The sequence below is a fragment of the Diaphorina citri genome, unplaced genomic scaffold, assembly GCF_000475195.1.
Source record: "Diaphorina citri unplaced genomic scaffold, Diaci psyllid genome assembly version 1.1 scaffold52, whole genome shotgun sequence".
Taxonomy (NCBI): Eukaryota; Metazoa; Arthropoda; class Insecta; order Hemiptera; family Psyllidae; genus Diaphorina; species Diaphorina citri.
In genome coordinates, this window is record NW_007377489.1 from 316,356 (window position 1) to 332,921 (window position 16,566).

Below are 16,566 nucleotides of genomic sequence, written 5' to 3' on the forward strand. Positions count from 1 at the left end.
CGGATCGGTAGGAAATAAATGCTTTACAAAAATCGGTCACATTGTTTTTCCCCCCCTTGCCAGCCTAGTTTTGTAGCTTGGTTGTTATCGCGTCTGCCTTGTAAACGCTTTCTCCTATCCTGTCCTCCTTCCCTCTTCGATTTCAGAACGATAGGACCTCAGCAGTTACAGTTCCCTCTGTCAAACCACTTCAAAGAAAGTTTTTACTTTCTATTTTTCCCTCTCATTCATTCATTAGTTCCGAAATAAATGTTGCCCTTATTTTCTACGGGGTGATTTATTCGTAATTTTAACACAAAACTCTATGAACAGGGTACTTTGTTTTAATTACTTTGCTTACTTTGTTTCATTTCAAATTATGAGGTGAGAGGTTTATTTTCTTCTATTTTATTTTTTATTGTTGTTATTTTACGGATAGTTCTTTGCAGTACATTATTTTGTACTGAGGCGTGGTGCGCCGAGCGTATTGCGTTCCAACTGTCCTGCTAGTAACGGAGACATGATTTTCCATAGGACTATAAGTAGATACTACCTGAGTAGATATACACGCATAGCATAGGTAGGTACCTAACATAACTTGCTGTTCCACCATTGTTTGGAATAGTAAAAGTTGCAAGTCAATCGTTCCTAGGAAGAAGGGTTAGTAGGAAAGCCTGTGGTAGGGACTGCAGTTCAGGACGAGCCATTTAAACATGGCTAGAGACCATCACCCTTTTGTATGGCTCATAAAAGATATATTTTCTCTATTTTGTCATCACCTTTCGGCTAAAGCTAAAGCCGCTACAACAACAACAAACATAACATAGGCACTTCTTTCTCGGGATGAATGAAGTATGAAAAATATGGATTACCCTCACACTAGTGGTGTTCACTATTCCATACATTCGTGAAACAGGGCCCTGGATGTAAATACTTGAAATAAAAACGATATAAAAGATATAGTTTCTCTATTTTGTCATCACCTTTCGGCTAAAGCTAAAGCCGCTACAACAATAACAACAAACATAACATGGGTACTTCTTTCTCGGGGTGAATGAAGTATGAAATATGGATTACCCTCACACTAGTGGTGTTCACTATTCCATACATTCGTGAAACAGGGCCCTGGATGTAAATACTTGAAATAAAAACCGTTTAGATGGCCTCCCTCAGCTCTTGTACAAATATTTTTAGGGCCTTTATTTTATCAGCCATTTCGGTTTCACCCCCAGCTCCTGTGTAGCTCCCGAGGGAACGCTCCAGATAAGAACGTTCAATGTCAACATAATAATGGTGTAAACCGTTTAGATGGTCTCCCTCAGCTCTTGTACAAATATTTTTAGGGCCTTTATTTTAACAGCCATTTCGGTTTCACCCCCAGCTCCTGTGTAGCTCCCGAGGGAACGCTCCAGATAAGAACGTTCAATGTCAACATAATAATGGTGACCTAAATTCAATATCTACTGGTGCCATCCTGACAGCGTTAAGTTTATCACACGTTTCCCATCAGAGTCACGACAGACTTTTTTTTTTCTTTCGGGGGGAAAAAAATATAAATGAAGATATTACAAGTTCATTATTATACCAAGCCACATAGTGAGTATACGCGTGAAAAACTAGACAAGTTTTCCTTATACCGCGCTCATTTTCCCGCAAAATCAAAATGTAACATTAAAACCCAAATAATTGTAACTTACAAATGGCCTTCTCCTGGCTCAATATTGCTGCTGAGAGTCGAATTGGATGTAATTAACCTAATCGATATCTTAGCAACTGCACTACTCGGCGTACTAGGACCATGTTCTTTAACCAGTCAGCTCCCATGGCGTAGTGATCACTGCACTCGCCTTGCACGCGGGAGACCCGGGTTCGATTCCCGGCGGGGTCATGAAATTTGTATCATGCAAATGATTGATTCCGTGACTGGATGTTGCGGGGCCCACTCAGCCTCGTGAGGAAAATGAGTAGCTATGACATATTATAAATGCGCATAGTGACCGGTACCAGCATGGTAGGTAAACATTGGATGTTAGGGTTATTGAGATATTGGAAAAAATCCTACAATGCTGCAGTGAGTACCAAAGTTGTGATATAATAACACAAAGAAACTGCATTTGCATTTAACCAATTTTTTGTGAGCGTACCTAAAGTTTGAATTGGAAGTTCCTTACAAAATAGTGAAAACTACCCCCTTTCTTCCTTGTATTGGAAAGAGCTGAGAAATGACTCTTCAGGGTTGCTACATCAGGGTTTTCCCTAATAAAACTGTTAGATTGAGTTTAACACTGGGCACGAAGAGAAATAGCGTGAAACAGATTCTTTTAACAAATCTCATTAATTAATGTGACATCTATTGGATAAATGCCTCATGTATATCTGTACTTAAAGAAAAACCGAATATATTTTATTCGCTAATTTATTTATTTATTCATACTCAATTACATTACATTATGTTTGCATGTTCTGAAAAAAAAAATCTAAACCATGACGCTAACGTTACAAATCATTCTGTTAATAGCATTGGAAAATGGTTCTGCGTTTTGTAAGGAAGTTATCCAAGAAATGAAATGTTTACATAAGTAATAAACACACATCAAACCCTCGTCATTAGTTCCAAGTTTTCTAAATGTAACTTTTGTCACAGCGGCGGCACTTGTTGTTCCCCTCATTATTTATATCCTTGTTCCTACTTGAATGCTTGTTAAGTTCAACAGCTTTCTCTCCCTCCAGCACCTCTACTTTCCTAATCCCAAGTTTGTTTTGTCTAATGAGAATAATCTCGGAATAAACATCGCGCCGTGATTCCGAATGAAAAGTGGAAATCAAGTCACTATAGTGAGTTGCTTATTAGTCCACTTCAACTTTTTACACCCTTCAACAAAAGAATGGTGACACTTGTTCAATCAAATCAGTGAGTTGGGCAATTGTCTGGTCACGTTTAAGAAGAAAACAATATTAATGCCACAAAAATGTACATTTTGATCTGAATTGTTCTCTGTTAGATTGAGTTTAACACTGGGCACGAAGAGAAATAGCGTAAAACAGATTCTTTTAACAAATCTCATTAATTAATGTGACATCTATTGGATAAATGCCTCATGTATATCTGTACTTAAAAAAAAAAACGAATATATTTTATTCGCTAATTTATTTATTTATTCATACTCAATTACATTACATTATGTTTGCATGTTCTGAAAAAAAAAAAAAAAAAATCTAAACCATGACGCTAACGTTACAAATCATTCTGTTAATGCATTGGAAAATGGTTCTGCGTTTTGTAAGGAAGTTATCCAAGAAATGAAATGTTTACATAAGTAATAAACACACATCAAACCCTCGTATTATTGTGTGGTGATAGGTGATTTTGTTTCATAACACGTTCCTACTCGGAATGTAGTAGGAGTAGGCACTCCAGATCCTGAGGTGATTGTATAGGCAGAGTGCTAGGTGTAAGGGAATAATCACACACCCTATCAAAACTTTAATGAGCAAACAGAGCTCAAGTTTTATGCACTCCAAAGCTCGAGCACCAACTTTCTTTTTTAATGGAGTTAAAAGTAAACCTTTTAGGGGGAAAAAGTGGCAAATGGCAAACAGATATTGAAGTTCTCGCTCTCGAGTTACGGTGAAAAACTTTTCAAAATGTAACTTTAGAATGCCGATATAAAAAGAGGAAAACGGTGGAGGAAGGTAGTTAATAGCTATGGAGTGAAAATAGATAAGAGGTATGTGTATATTATCTAGGTTATTGGAATTGGAAATACTTGAGATAATGCACTGGGAGTTTCTGAAATCTGAATCTCATCAGATAGGAATAATAGACTCCAATACTGTAGAAATCTTTCAAACGGTAATGGGCTACCTATAACAAAGAAAAAGCTCGATCTTTTGAAGCTCGTTATAAACAAGTTTACGATTTTGACCTGAGATTTTCTTATATTCTTATTCGCATATTTTGAACATAATTATACCCACAGAAAAGAAAGTGTATTTGTTGCAAAATCAAAACATTTCAGCAGCCCATTGAATTTTACCAAAAGGTCTTCAAGTACCGAAAGACCTGTATTTGGCCTCTTTTTTGCCCGTTCCTCAAAAAGTATGAAACATATCCCCATTCCTCTCTCTCTCTCCCCTCCCTTCCTTGCTTCCTTTACCCCCAACTGTCAAACAGAACACTTGCATATAAATCATAATTCTGTTCAGGTACGTATTTTACTTTTCATTTTCTATACGCATAACCGAGAAAGAAAATGAATGAATAGTAAGAATAATATAGAAAGTAATTAATTATAAGCTGAGAGAGAACGCTATTAGACAGTGTTGCTACAGTATGTTTACCCTAGTTTGAAGTAATTTTGGAGAACCTAATATTTTTCTATTAGGTAGTATTATTAATTGACGTATTTGGGAGTAAGTTAAATATGGATTTTAAAGATGACATATGAGGATTTTTATCTCAAGTACAATAATCTAATTAATTTTTACTTTCTATTACCTTTACGGGTATGTTTACCCTAGTTTGAAGTAATTTTGGAGAACCTAATAGTTTTCTATTACCTAGTATTATTAATTGACGTATTTGGGAATAGGTTAAATATGGATTTTAAAGATGACATATGAGGATTTTTATCTCAAGTACAATAATCTAATTAATTTTTACTTTCTATTACCTTTACGTATAGGGAACCTATACAAGGTAATGAGAATTGCAATCGGTCCAAATTTTCAAAATCGGGAAATGGGTGGAAATATCCGTTTTGGGGTCCCCTGATTCCAAAAAAGTGGTTTTTAGCAAACCCTCGTGTATTTGTAAACAGAATTTTGTAAACGAAAAATCAAACCATAAGTAAAACGTTTTCGAACAGAAGATATTTTGTGAAATGTAAACACGGCTTAGGTACTTCTTATCTGTGATTTCTTATCTTGTAAACAAATCAATTCCTCATGTGTTTACACTAATAACGTTTGTATATGGTAAAATGTTATCGTCATTCTGGACTGTTGTTCTTCCTCTTCTTTTTCTGTTTTGGACGGAATCTCATGTATTTTATGTATATAAAATTTATTAAACTTTAACTGAACTATTCATCTTTTAATAATTGTTTAAGTAAAAAATTCCAATTAAATACATATCTTGAAAAAATAGGCTTCTACATAATTATTATGCGAGTATAATTTCATTTATTATATTTCAATGAAACTCATTGTTGAAGTATATTAATATTATGTAATATGTAGCTATAGCTGGTGTCGCATAACTCCGATATTCATACATTACATATTACACTATTGAAATAAAGAGACTACCTGTCCTACCTAGACAGTCTAAATATAACACTTCATTTACTTTCCTATACAAATACGTTCATGTATTCAATGTTGTAAAGTATTTTGGAACACTATTTTTTCAGGGGATTAGTCCCTAACAACATCGGTGGTTGGGTAATTGTCATTAAGGGTTGATTTCTCATGTTAGTGGAGATGCTAAATTTCTCGCACAAGTGGAGATGTCAGACTTCCATGTATTAGTGAAGATGTCAGACTTCCTATATTAGTGGAGATGCTAAATTTCTTGTACATAGCGGAGATGCCAGGTTTCTTCTATTAGTGGAGATGTCAAGTTTCTCACATTAGTGAAGATGTCAGACTTCCTATATTAGTGGAGATGCCAAATTTCTCGCATATTAATTGAGATGCTATAAGTTAGTATTTCATAGATGGCTGAGTAAATGGACACGAAGACACAATAATTCTTAGAAGACATGTTCTATTATTATGTTCTCATTATGGAAAATGTGTATAGGCATCTATCTACCTTATGTAATTAATAGATTGTACCTACTCGAAAATGATCTTTCTTAGAAAAATAAATAATTAAAATTAAAAATTAATTCTATTTTTTCTTCTTAAAAAATAATTAAAAATAAAAATTAAATCAGTTTTTTTACCTACATTGTGTGTGTACAATGTACATACATTAGCCGTGCCAAATATTTGTTCGTGTCATTTCCTACCCTGACACCACAGTCCATTTGACGAAATATGGTTGGGGATATTTTGCCACGACCACCCTGTACGTACAGGTAATCAATTTATACATGAAGTGAGGTGGAAGGTAATTTGGCACGTTGCCTCATCTTGATAAAACATACGCACTTTATTAACATTCCGCTACAGGGTGACGCGTTTCACATTGCTCGTTCACATTCGGAGAAGTCGTCTGGGAACTGGGAAACAAAATTGTAAAGAGAAAGTGAGTTATAAAGAGAGCAGATTAGGAGCTGGGAAATAGAGAAGAGTGAGTGATGTGTAAATAAAGAACTACTCTTTTCAGTACACTACTCAGTTAATGGTTGGATCCTAAAACATGTAACTCACTCTTCGACTCCCTATAAAGTAAGTAAGGATATAACTTACTGACTGGACAGTCCAATGAAAAGAGCAGCTGTTTTTTAATTAGAATCGCATACCTGTTCTGTAGCTTGGCGCCTAACCACCGTTTTCCAGGAAATCTAATATTTAAAAATGAATGTGTGTGTGTGTTTGAACTTTATGCCTGGCCAAACGGCTCATGGCGCTCATCCGATTGCTATTAAACATTGTCAACTTATTGCTTGCACTCCCGTGAAGGTTATAGGCTATTTTCCGGTTCGTTTTTGTTAAGCTACGCCGAACAAGACCAGTTATAAAGAGAGCAGTTTAGGAGCTGGGAAATAGAGAAGAGTGAGTGATGTAATGTGATGTAAAAATAAAGAACTACTCTTTTCAGTGCACTACTCAGTTATAATGGTTGGATCCTAAAACATGTACCTCACTCTTTGACTCCCTATAAAGTAAGTTAGGATATAACTTACTGACTGTGGATAGTCCAATTAAAAGAGCAGCTGTTTTTTAATTAGAATCACATACCTGTTCTGTAGCTTGGCGCCTAACCACCGTTTTCCAGGAAATCTAATATATAAAAATGAATGTGTGTGTGTTTTTGAACTTTATGCCTGGCCAAATCGCTCTTGTCAACTTATTGCTTGCACGTGAAGGCTATTTTCCGGTTCGTTTTTGTTAAGCTACGCTGAGCAAGACCATTAAATGAATGAGTGATATGAACGGCCATGTCTTAAGGATTTCGGCTAGTTTTTTATAAATTCAATCAGCAGTAGTCTGCTGATACTGTAATTTACTGTATCCATTTAAATGGATGAGTGACATGAACGGCCATGTCTTAAGGATTTCGGCTAGTTTTTTATAAATTCAATCAGCAGTAGTCTGCTGATACTGTAATTTACTGTATCCATATGGATCCCTTATGTTCCGCGTCCATTTTTGACCATTTGTACTTGCCATAAAATATTAATCGAGTATATTCATGGTTCACGCCGTATTTTAATTACAAAAGTCAATATGTTGGGTAACTTCGATTTTTTGTTCTTTTTGAATGGCAGCTTTTTCTCTTGTGGAAGCGAATTGGAGGAAGAAAAAAATGGGAGAACAATAAATTTACGAAACGTTTTCTCATCCTCTTGTTAGACGAGACCGAGTTGTAGATTAGCTTGTATGAAAAATTGTTCATGTGAACATAAAACTGTATAAACTTTTCCGTTCTATCTGATCGTAGGAAAAGTCGTAACGTGTGTATACCAGACTTTATAAGACCTGTGTCGAATGCTCTCCAAATTCGTAGACCCAATCCATTATAACATGGTAAAAGTAGTAAACAGATGGACCATAGGTCCAGAACATGACTTACCCAAGGTAGGCTGTGTGTAGTCCCAGCTTTCGGAATCGTTCTTGTATACATTTAGTTTGGTGGGCTGAAACATAGAAAAAAGCTCAATAAGAAACGGGAACTTCTCAAATTAGGTCACAAAGTGAAAATCACTACCTTTTCAACAATGCATCACTGAAAGTTACTTTTTCAATTTGAGGGCCGAGGGGGTGGGTTACTTCCAATTTCTTTCTATGTGCTCGAGGAAATATGAATTATAATTCCACAACCCCAGAAAAAAAAAAAAAAAGAAAAATGTCATAAGAATAATAGACAAACATAGATCAAAATTTCTGAAGTTCCAAGGGAAATTTTGGTCCTTCGGATCGGATGTTCTTTTTAAAGATGGGCTGAATATATTCGGTCGTCCCGCTTATCGTTCTGAAATCGAAGAGGGAAGGAGGACAGGATAGGAGAAAGCGTTTACAAGGCAGACGCGCTAACAACCAAGCTACAAAACTAGGCTGGCAAGGGGGGGAAAAACAATGTGACCGATTTTTGTAAAGCACTTATTTCCTACCGATCCGATCTAATGAAACAAGGACCCTTGAGGGGTTATTCTCCTTGATTTGCCTGTCTTCCTCTGTGCAGACCTCATGCCCCAGGTCAAAATTCATATACCTACTCGTATTATGCTAGTCACGTTTTGCAACCTGCAAGTTTTTCATTAGAAAACTTCAACAGGGTTGCCAAATCCCTTCTAGAACTTTTACTTCATTTTTCCGATATGCTTTTTTTATAAAACCTACTCAAATCCCCCACCGGCATTTTCATACAACTTGTTTTTTAAATTTCAATACCGTGGGTTTTTTCTACTTTTTATCCCTTCAAAAATTTTCCCGATGAGTATTTTTATTTCTTCAGTTTTATTAGGGAAAACCCTGATGTAGCAACCCTGAAGAGTCATTTCTCAGCTCTTTCCAATACAAGGAAGAAAGGGGGTAGTTTTCACTATTTTGTAAGGAACTTCCAATTCAAACTTTAGGTACGCTCACAAAAAATTGGTTAAACACTCAAATCCCCCACCGGCATTTTCATACAACTTGTTTTTCAAATTTCAATACCGTGGGTTTTTTCTACTTTTTATTCCTTCAAAAATTTTCCCGATGAGTATTTTTATTTTCTCAGTTTTATTAGGGAAAACCCTGATGTAGCAACCCTGAAGAGTCATTTCTCAGCTCTTTCCAATACAAGGAAGAAAAGGGGTAGTTTTAGTTTTCACTATTTTGTAAGGAACTTCCAATTCAAACTTTAGGTACGCTCACAAAAAATGGTTAAAGAACATAGTCCTAGTACGCCGAGTGGTGCAGTTGCTAAGATATTGATTAGGTTAATTACATTACTGAGGGGACTCCAATTCGACTCTCAGCAGCAATATTGAGACAGAAGAAGGCCATTTGTAAGTTATAATTATTTGGGTTTTAATGTTACATTTTGATTTTGCGGGAAAATGAGCGCGGTATGAGGAAAACTTGTTTAGTTTTTCACGCGTATACATAACTTCGATTTTTGTTCTTTTCGAATGGCAGCTTTTTCTCTTGTATGAGCTTTACAGGTTTTTTCATCCAACCACTCAGCGAATTGGAGGAAGAAAAAAATGGGAGAACAATAAATTTACGAAACGTTTTCTCATCCTCTTGTTAGACGAGACCGAGTTGTAGATTTCTCCGGGTAAAATGAAGTGAGGAGCGAAGGGGGAGGAGAGGGAAATGACAAATGTGATGAAAATATGTGCCGGTGGTAGTGAGGAGGAATGCGAAACCTTGTCGCTACCCGTGTCCCTTTTGACACTGATAACGGTTCATGATTTAGTTACGAAGGGAAAAGGTATTAATTTGTTCAAGCCAAAGCTTTACCTCGGTGGAAAATGTGAACTAGAATACTAGAACAAGTTTGAAGATTTTGGACTCGCTACCCGTGTCCCTTTTGACACTGATAACGGTTCATGATTTAGTTACGATGGGAAAAGGTATTAATTTGTTCAAGCCAAAGCTTTACCTCGGTGGAAAATGTGAACTAGAATACTAGAACAAGTTTGAAGATTTTGGAGGCTTTCTACCACTTTTTGGCTGTTTTCAGCTATACTGACTAAACGGTTAGAGATGTTGTAAAAGTTACAATAGAAGAACACCAAAATAAGCATCTTTCAATAGGATAAGGAAAGTCGTGTGATGTTCACACCAGATTTTTTGAAGAGGTTTGATAGAGGGAACTGTAACTGATAAGGCCTATCGTCCCGAGAAAGCCAGCCGTTCCGAGAACATTTGAGCTACTGCTGAAGCTATTTTTAAGAGAAAGGATACTCAAAGGCATGTTATACCACCGATGGTAAATGAGGCATTTTATACCTCCTAGTCATTTGGAGCTTTATTACTATGTTGTCGAATTTAAATGGATATTTAAGGTTAAAATTTAATGCCTCTGTGGTAGGTATTTGAACACGTGCTCTGAACTTTTCCCAGCTGAACTCATTTTACAATCCATATGTATAATTCATTATTAAATAAACAATGGGTTAATTTATTGTTCTGGCTATTCTAATGATGGCTTTCTAAAGCTCGGTTGTTCGGCTGAACTTGATTGGCAAAAAATAGCCTTTACCATACTTCTGGGGAAAATGTAAAACTAGAGCTAATAATTTCGTGTGGTTCTTTATTTCCCTCGCTAGTGTAGTGAAGGTGACGATGTACAAGTGAGTCATTGCTTGATATTATTGTAGTATAATAAATGTAATGAGTAATAAAGGAAAATGATATTTATTTCGACATTAATAGAGCTCTAGGAGGCTTTTCATATTTCATAAATAATAATTCTAATTATATTGTGGAGAACACACATAATTATTATGTGTTCATAAAAATGATGAATGCTTGAACACGTGAAATATTTCACATGTTTGTCCTCCTTCCCTTCTTCATTTGGTGAAATGTAAATATGAAATTATCTGTGTTCTCTTTAGAGGTCACAGGCCGAATATATTATAGCGGGACGACCGAATATATTCAGCCCATCTTTAAAAAGAACATCCGATCCGAAGGACCAAAATTTCCCTTGGAACTTCAGAAATTTTGCTCTACGTTTGTCTATTATTCTGATGACATTTTTCTTTTTTCTGGGGTTGTGGAATTATAATAGAGTTGATTTATTAACGTCATAAATTCATATTTCCTCGAGCACATAGAAAGAAATTGGAAGTAACCCACCCCCTCGGCCCTGAAATTGAAAAAGTAACTTTCAGTGATGCATTGTTGAAAAGGTAGTGATTTTCATTTTGTGACCTAATTTGAGAAGTTCCCGTTTCTTATTGAGCTTTTTTCTATGTTTCAGCCCACCAAACTAAATGTATACAAGAACGATTCCGAAAGCTGGGACTACACACAGCCTACCTTGGGTAAGTCATGTTCTGGACCTATGGTCCATCTGTTTACTACTTTTACCATGTTATATTGGATTGGGTCTACGAATTTGGAGAGCATTCGACACAGGTCTTATAAAGTCTGGTATACACACGTTACGACTTTTCCTACGATCAGATAGAACGGAAAAGTTTATACAGTTTTATGTTCACATGAACAATTTTTCATACAAGCTATCGTACCGCGAGGTTTTAATATCATACCGAAACATATTTATTTTAGAAAAAGTTTCGCATTTTACAAGAGAGCAAATTTCAAGTATTCTTGAAAATTCAAGTCTGAAAAAAGAGTAATTGGGTTTATTAGATTTATATAACATACAGAAAATATTTATTTCTGTGAATTAGACAGATGGAAAATTTCCCCATAAATCATAGATCAGAAGATCGTTTTAATGCAAGAAATTGTTTATTCTACAGAAAAGTAGGTACATATTATTAACTTTAACATTATGCATTTATTTATTTCGTCTTCTCATATTATTTACAAAATTTTCTTATCTTAACGATTTTCTTTCTTTAAGATGCTAATTTTATGTTTCTACTTATTTCCCTTTTTCACGCAAAGAACTCTGTCTGAACTTTGAAAATGTTTTATCGAAAATTATAAAAAAATCATCCTCAAGCTATCGACTTGTTGAGCATTTGTAAACAAAACACTTGGGAAAGTTTTCAAATTCAGTTGCGAGTTGTGAAATTTAATCATAAATTGTCAGAATATCTCCTAGCTTGGGTGTAAAGAACTCTATTGCCACTTGGTAAAATAAATAAGATAATATTGTTACAACTTTCGGAAAGAAGAGGAAAAAGCTACTCGAGTGGAATGAAAAGACCACATTGGAAACACATTTTCTCTGTAACACCGGTAAAACGTATATAAAAACTTTTTTTTTTTATTGACAATGGGACACAAGTATACGATACAATAAAAGATGTGATACTTGCCTGTGGCATATCTGACATACTCGTATCTCTTCCATCAAATCTATGCTTTTACTTTGGCACACCTCTGTAAAATATTCTTTTCCTTCGTAGGTACATAACCTACATATTTATTAACAAAGTATACTAATGCTCGTATGTAAGCGGTATTAAATTTTCAAGTCCCTAATACATGAATACTCGTACAAGAGGCAATAATTCCACGTAGATTTGCCACAGTTTATAATTCCATTTTAATTTTCTACCGCCTATTATAGGCCATAATTCTACATGTATATTTTTTTTCTACGGGTTAAATTTCTCATGCAATATTACTTTCTATTTTTACCAAGCGCTCGGCAGCTTTTTTTCCGCCACATGAGAGGAAAAACAAGCAATCAACCTGATTGGCTCTGACCATTCAATATCCAATGCACTAAGACTAATGGACTTTGTGGGCGAGGTAAATTGTACGTTTTGTATTATGATGTGAAGTTTGTGGAGGGATGTTGTAGGGGTTATAGTTTTGTGAGATATTGTAGATGTGTGTCCAAAGTATGAATAGTCCAGTAGATATTGCGCAGAAAAAGTAATCTTATTGAGGTTTAACTTAAAGCTTCGAGAGGGGTAGGCGGATATTTGAGTTTCTGATGAATTAGATTGTTGAAAGTAGTTTCTTTTAAGAAAGGACCTTTTTCTCGCAGTGTACTGAAGACTGTTGTTATTTTGTCCAGCAGTGGGTATAATATTGTTTCCCACCCTGCTGGTCTCACAATTTTATATTTATTCAAAAGCTTTCCATTATTTTATACGCCTGTCTTATTGTACTTTTGTTTACTACATTACCTTTCTATCGCACCCACTGAAGTGAGAAAAAAGTCTTAAAACATTTTTCCTTCAAATTTCCTCCACCAGTATGACTAATATTCGAGCTTTTGTAGCAACAAATATGTAACGAAATTCAAGATGGCGGAAAACATATTCTTGATAGTAAATATTGTTATATTGTCGCTCTCGGAAACTTGATCTCCATATCTATAATTCTGTAACCTATAACTTCGGGGAAAGTTTTCTCATATGCGACCAACTCATAACTTTGGGACCTTTTTCTCGCAGTGTACTGAAGACTGTTGTTATTTTGTCCAGCAGTGGGCATAATATTGTTTCCCACCCTGCTGGTCTCACAATTTTATATTTATTCAAAAGCTTTCCATTATTTTATACGCCTGTCTTATTGTACTTTTCTTTACTACATTACCTTTCCATCGCACCCACTGAAGTGAGAAAAAAGTCTTAGAACATTTTTCCTTCAAATTTCCTCCACCAGTATGACTAATATTCGAGCTTTTGTAGCAACAAATATGTAACGAAATTCAAGATGGCGGAAAACATATTCTTGATAGTAAATATTGTCGCTCTCGGAAACTTGATCACCATATCTCTAATTCTGTAACCTATAACTTCGGGGAAAGTTTTCTCATATGCGACCAACTCATAACTTTGTGTTTAATGTGTCGCCAAACACAATATACAGTGCGCTCAAAAGTAGATACGATCATTTCGTATTAGCAGGTTGCAAGTTATACCTTTATGTAAAACATACAACATGCTTAAATCCTGCCATATACCAGCCGCTGGGAAGCAGGGTGAAAGTAGGTTGTACATTATTGTTAAAGTACCCATTATACAGATTATGCTTCCATCCTGCCCTATCCAGAGGCTTCAATGGAAAGTTTGAAGCAGGTTTTAGCAGTCACTGGGAGGCATTCTTTACTTTACTCCTTTAACATGCACATACTTCCCAGTTTGCAGCGATTGGTATGATTACTATATCTGTAGCTGTACCCCAAAGTATGGTAAAATATTGGCATAGAAAATATAGTACTTTTTGATAGCACTGTATGGAATATCTAGAAGAATGACAAAAACCGTAATATACGTAGTAAAGTTTTTCCTCCTAAATAAAATAAAGAGATTGAAGTTGACTCTAGAAGAAGCAAAGACAGAGAAGAGGGAGGGATATGCAAAGAATTTTAATAAAAGTAAAGGAAAGGGAAGGCAATAAAGATATTAAATTGTCGTTTTATATTATTCACTTTATTACTAGCCTCTACAAAGGCCAATAGGGTGTTCATGAAAAACAGTACATGCTATGTATTTTTCACCTTCTGTTTCTTCAAAATTTAAATAATTCAAGTTTTCCAGGTGCTAGAACCACCGCCTGCCCCCGAAAAAGTTCAACATAAGTACCTTTAACGCGCGTAATATCTACCTGGTATACTAAATACCCTAATAGGGTTAGTCAGAAGAGTTCCCCAACGCTCCAATCTAAAGGACCCCCCAAAAATACTTACTAGGTATTATGATTATCCTGAGCAAGTTACCGTATTTTTTAAGGGCCAATATTGGCTCCAAAAAAGCATTTCCGAGAGATCTTTTTTTATAACAACACCCTGTACAATATGTCTACTAAGGAGGTACTCTCCAGGATAGTCCTTATCAACTGTATTCTCTCTTTCTATGATTCCCTTCATATCCAGATCTACATCCCTTTAAGGGGGAAATCTTCTCTTTTTTCCTTCCCTCTTGCTTTCCCTCTTTCCTTCCTTTTCTTCTCTCTTTCCTTATTCCTTTTCACCCACTCCTTCCCTCCAAGTAGATTCCTAGGAAATGTATTCCACCAAATTTGTCTTTCTCAAGTTTCCTCATATTTTCCCACCTATATCTCCTTAGCATTGTACTGTGCATATCTCTAGGTATTAGGAGAGAATGGATGGGTAAAGGTCTTCTCAGTCGTTAATCATGGTGATGTTTATATCCGTTTTTCCTCTTTTGGAGTACACGAGGGTAAATTGGACTCGAAATTTCAGTTTATGGTGCATTAGATTCTCCAGTTTTTGAGGCATTAGATTTTCCTTTTTAGCCCTCTTGCATGGGTTCAATGCCTGGGCCCTATTCCATGAACGACTTTGCACGCCTAAATATTCACTCCATGCGCAGGAAAAAAAGTAGTAATTATTGTCTGTCGACATTTTCTGAGCTTAGAGTAAAAAGTGAGATGCGGGGAGTGTAAAGTTGTTTGTGGAACAGCCCATTGAGAAATAGAAGGACACAAAATCAGTCATTCAATATCTGATGTTGTTCTTTATATTTCCCTAAAAGTATGGTCTTTTCTTACAAATTTAACTCCCAAATTAAGCAGTTTTCAAAGTTAAATACATAAGAAATACACAGACGTGTTTTCGCCCCGCGTCAATCAGCGCTTGTTGATTTTGAAATATTGCATCATTTGGGAAAGACCACCAGTGTACTAGATCAGCGATTCTCAACCGGGGGTACGCGGAAAAAAATGTCTAATGGCGGACAAAAGAATAAGAAAAGCAAATTTTGACTGCTTATCAGAATTCGGTAAATTTTCGAGTCCAAACCACCAACCTCCAGTTCCGAAGTCCACCGCGCGAAACCACCACACCACCACTGAGGTTGGCTATAAACAATAATGATACTAGTTGACACAGTTTTTCTTTTCCTATAAAAATATTTTTGTTTCATTTCTTTCAGTTTTATTTCACTTTACCAACTTTCATTTATTATCTTACTTCAATTCCAAAGGGGTTTTATTTTTGAAATGATGTTCTGTGAAGAACACCTGTGTTCTTTCTATGGATGAGTGATACCTTTTCATTATAAATCTTACAAAGCTCCCAGAAGAAACTTGCAAGTGGAGACAATTCATATTTGTGGTAGAGGATTTGAGATGCTTTTCATGAAGTTGGGGTTTGAGCTTTTGTCCTTACCAACTCGATATTACACTCGTAGACTGATTCATGAATTATTACATTATTTATTACACATGCTACAACCCAGGTGATAGAACTAAAATCTACATTACATTCGGATGAGGCTCTTTTCCCCCCCATATGTGGAGTCCAGCGTTTAGGACTATTCCTGCGAAATTCTACCCTTGAGTGTCAGTTTTATGCGAAGGAAGGCGGTTTATATTCTTTTATTGGGAACTAAAAAGCAAATTATCAATTAGATAAAAGAAACCATTAATTTTGTATTCACTCCGGGAGTGTTGAAAGGTTGAATTGTTCTAAGGGGCCTTTTTCACCTTGGCCCATCAGGGCCCTTGACAGGGGGGTTCTTCCGGCCCCATGAACACCGGGCCCGGGGTCCTCAAGGGGCCCGGAATCAGTAGCCCCTCTCCAAAAAAGGAAAATCACGGCAGCTCTTCTACAAACAATCGTGGCAAAGAAGGGTCCATTGTTAAGGTAGAAACCCACTACTATCACGTCAGTTGAGCTTATTGGGAGTCAGAAAGATGTATGCAGTTCAAAGTTTTCCCATAATATTGCGGTAATTTCGTTCATGGTTGCCACACTGCCCTCATGTCACGTGAGCTCTCGTGACGTGATCTCCGGGTCCGGTTAGGGGGTGAACGCCCCTGTGACTCATACCCTATTCTACTAATTAGGGAAAAGAT

At 36.1% G+C, this 16,566-nt stretch overlaps 1 protein-coding gene across 10 annotated transcripts in view; it reads left to right on the plus strand.

Annotated features, from left to right (window-relative positions):
- The window catches only part of LOC103516281 (heterogeneous nuclear ribonucleoprotein L), a 117,261-nt gene that overhangs the window by 62,363 nt on the left and 38,332 nt on the right, over positions 1 to 16,566 (plus strand). For all 10 annotated transcript variants that reach the window (XM_026828668.1, XM_026828683.1, XM_026828673.1 and 7 more), the window contains one exon: positions 11,072 to 11,135. In XM_026828668.1, the coding sequence (XP_026684469.1) occupies positions 11,072 to 11,135 (64 nt within the window). The remainder of the gene's footprint in view (positions 1 to 11,071; positions 11,136 to 16,566) is intronic.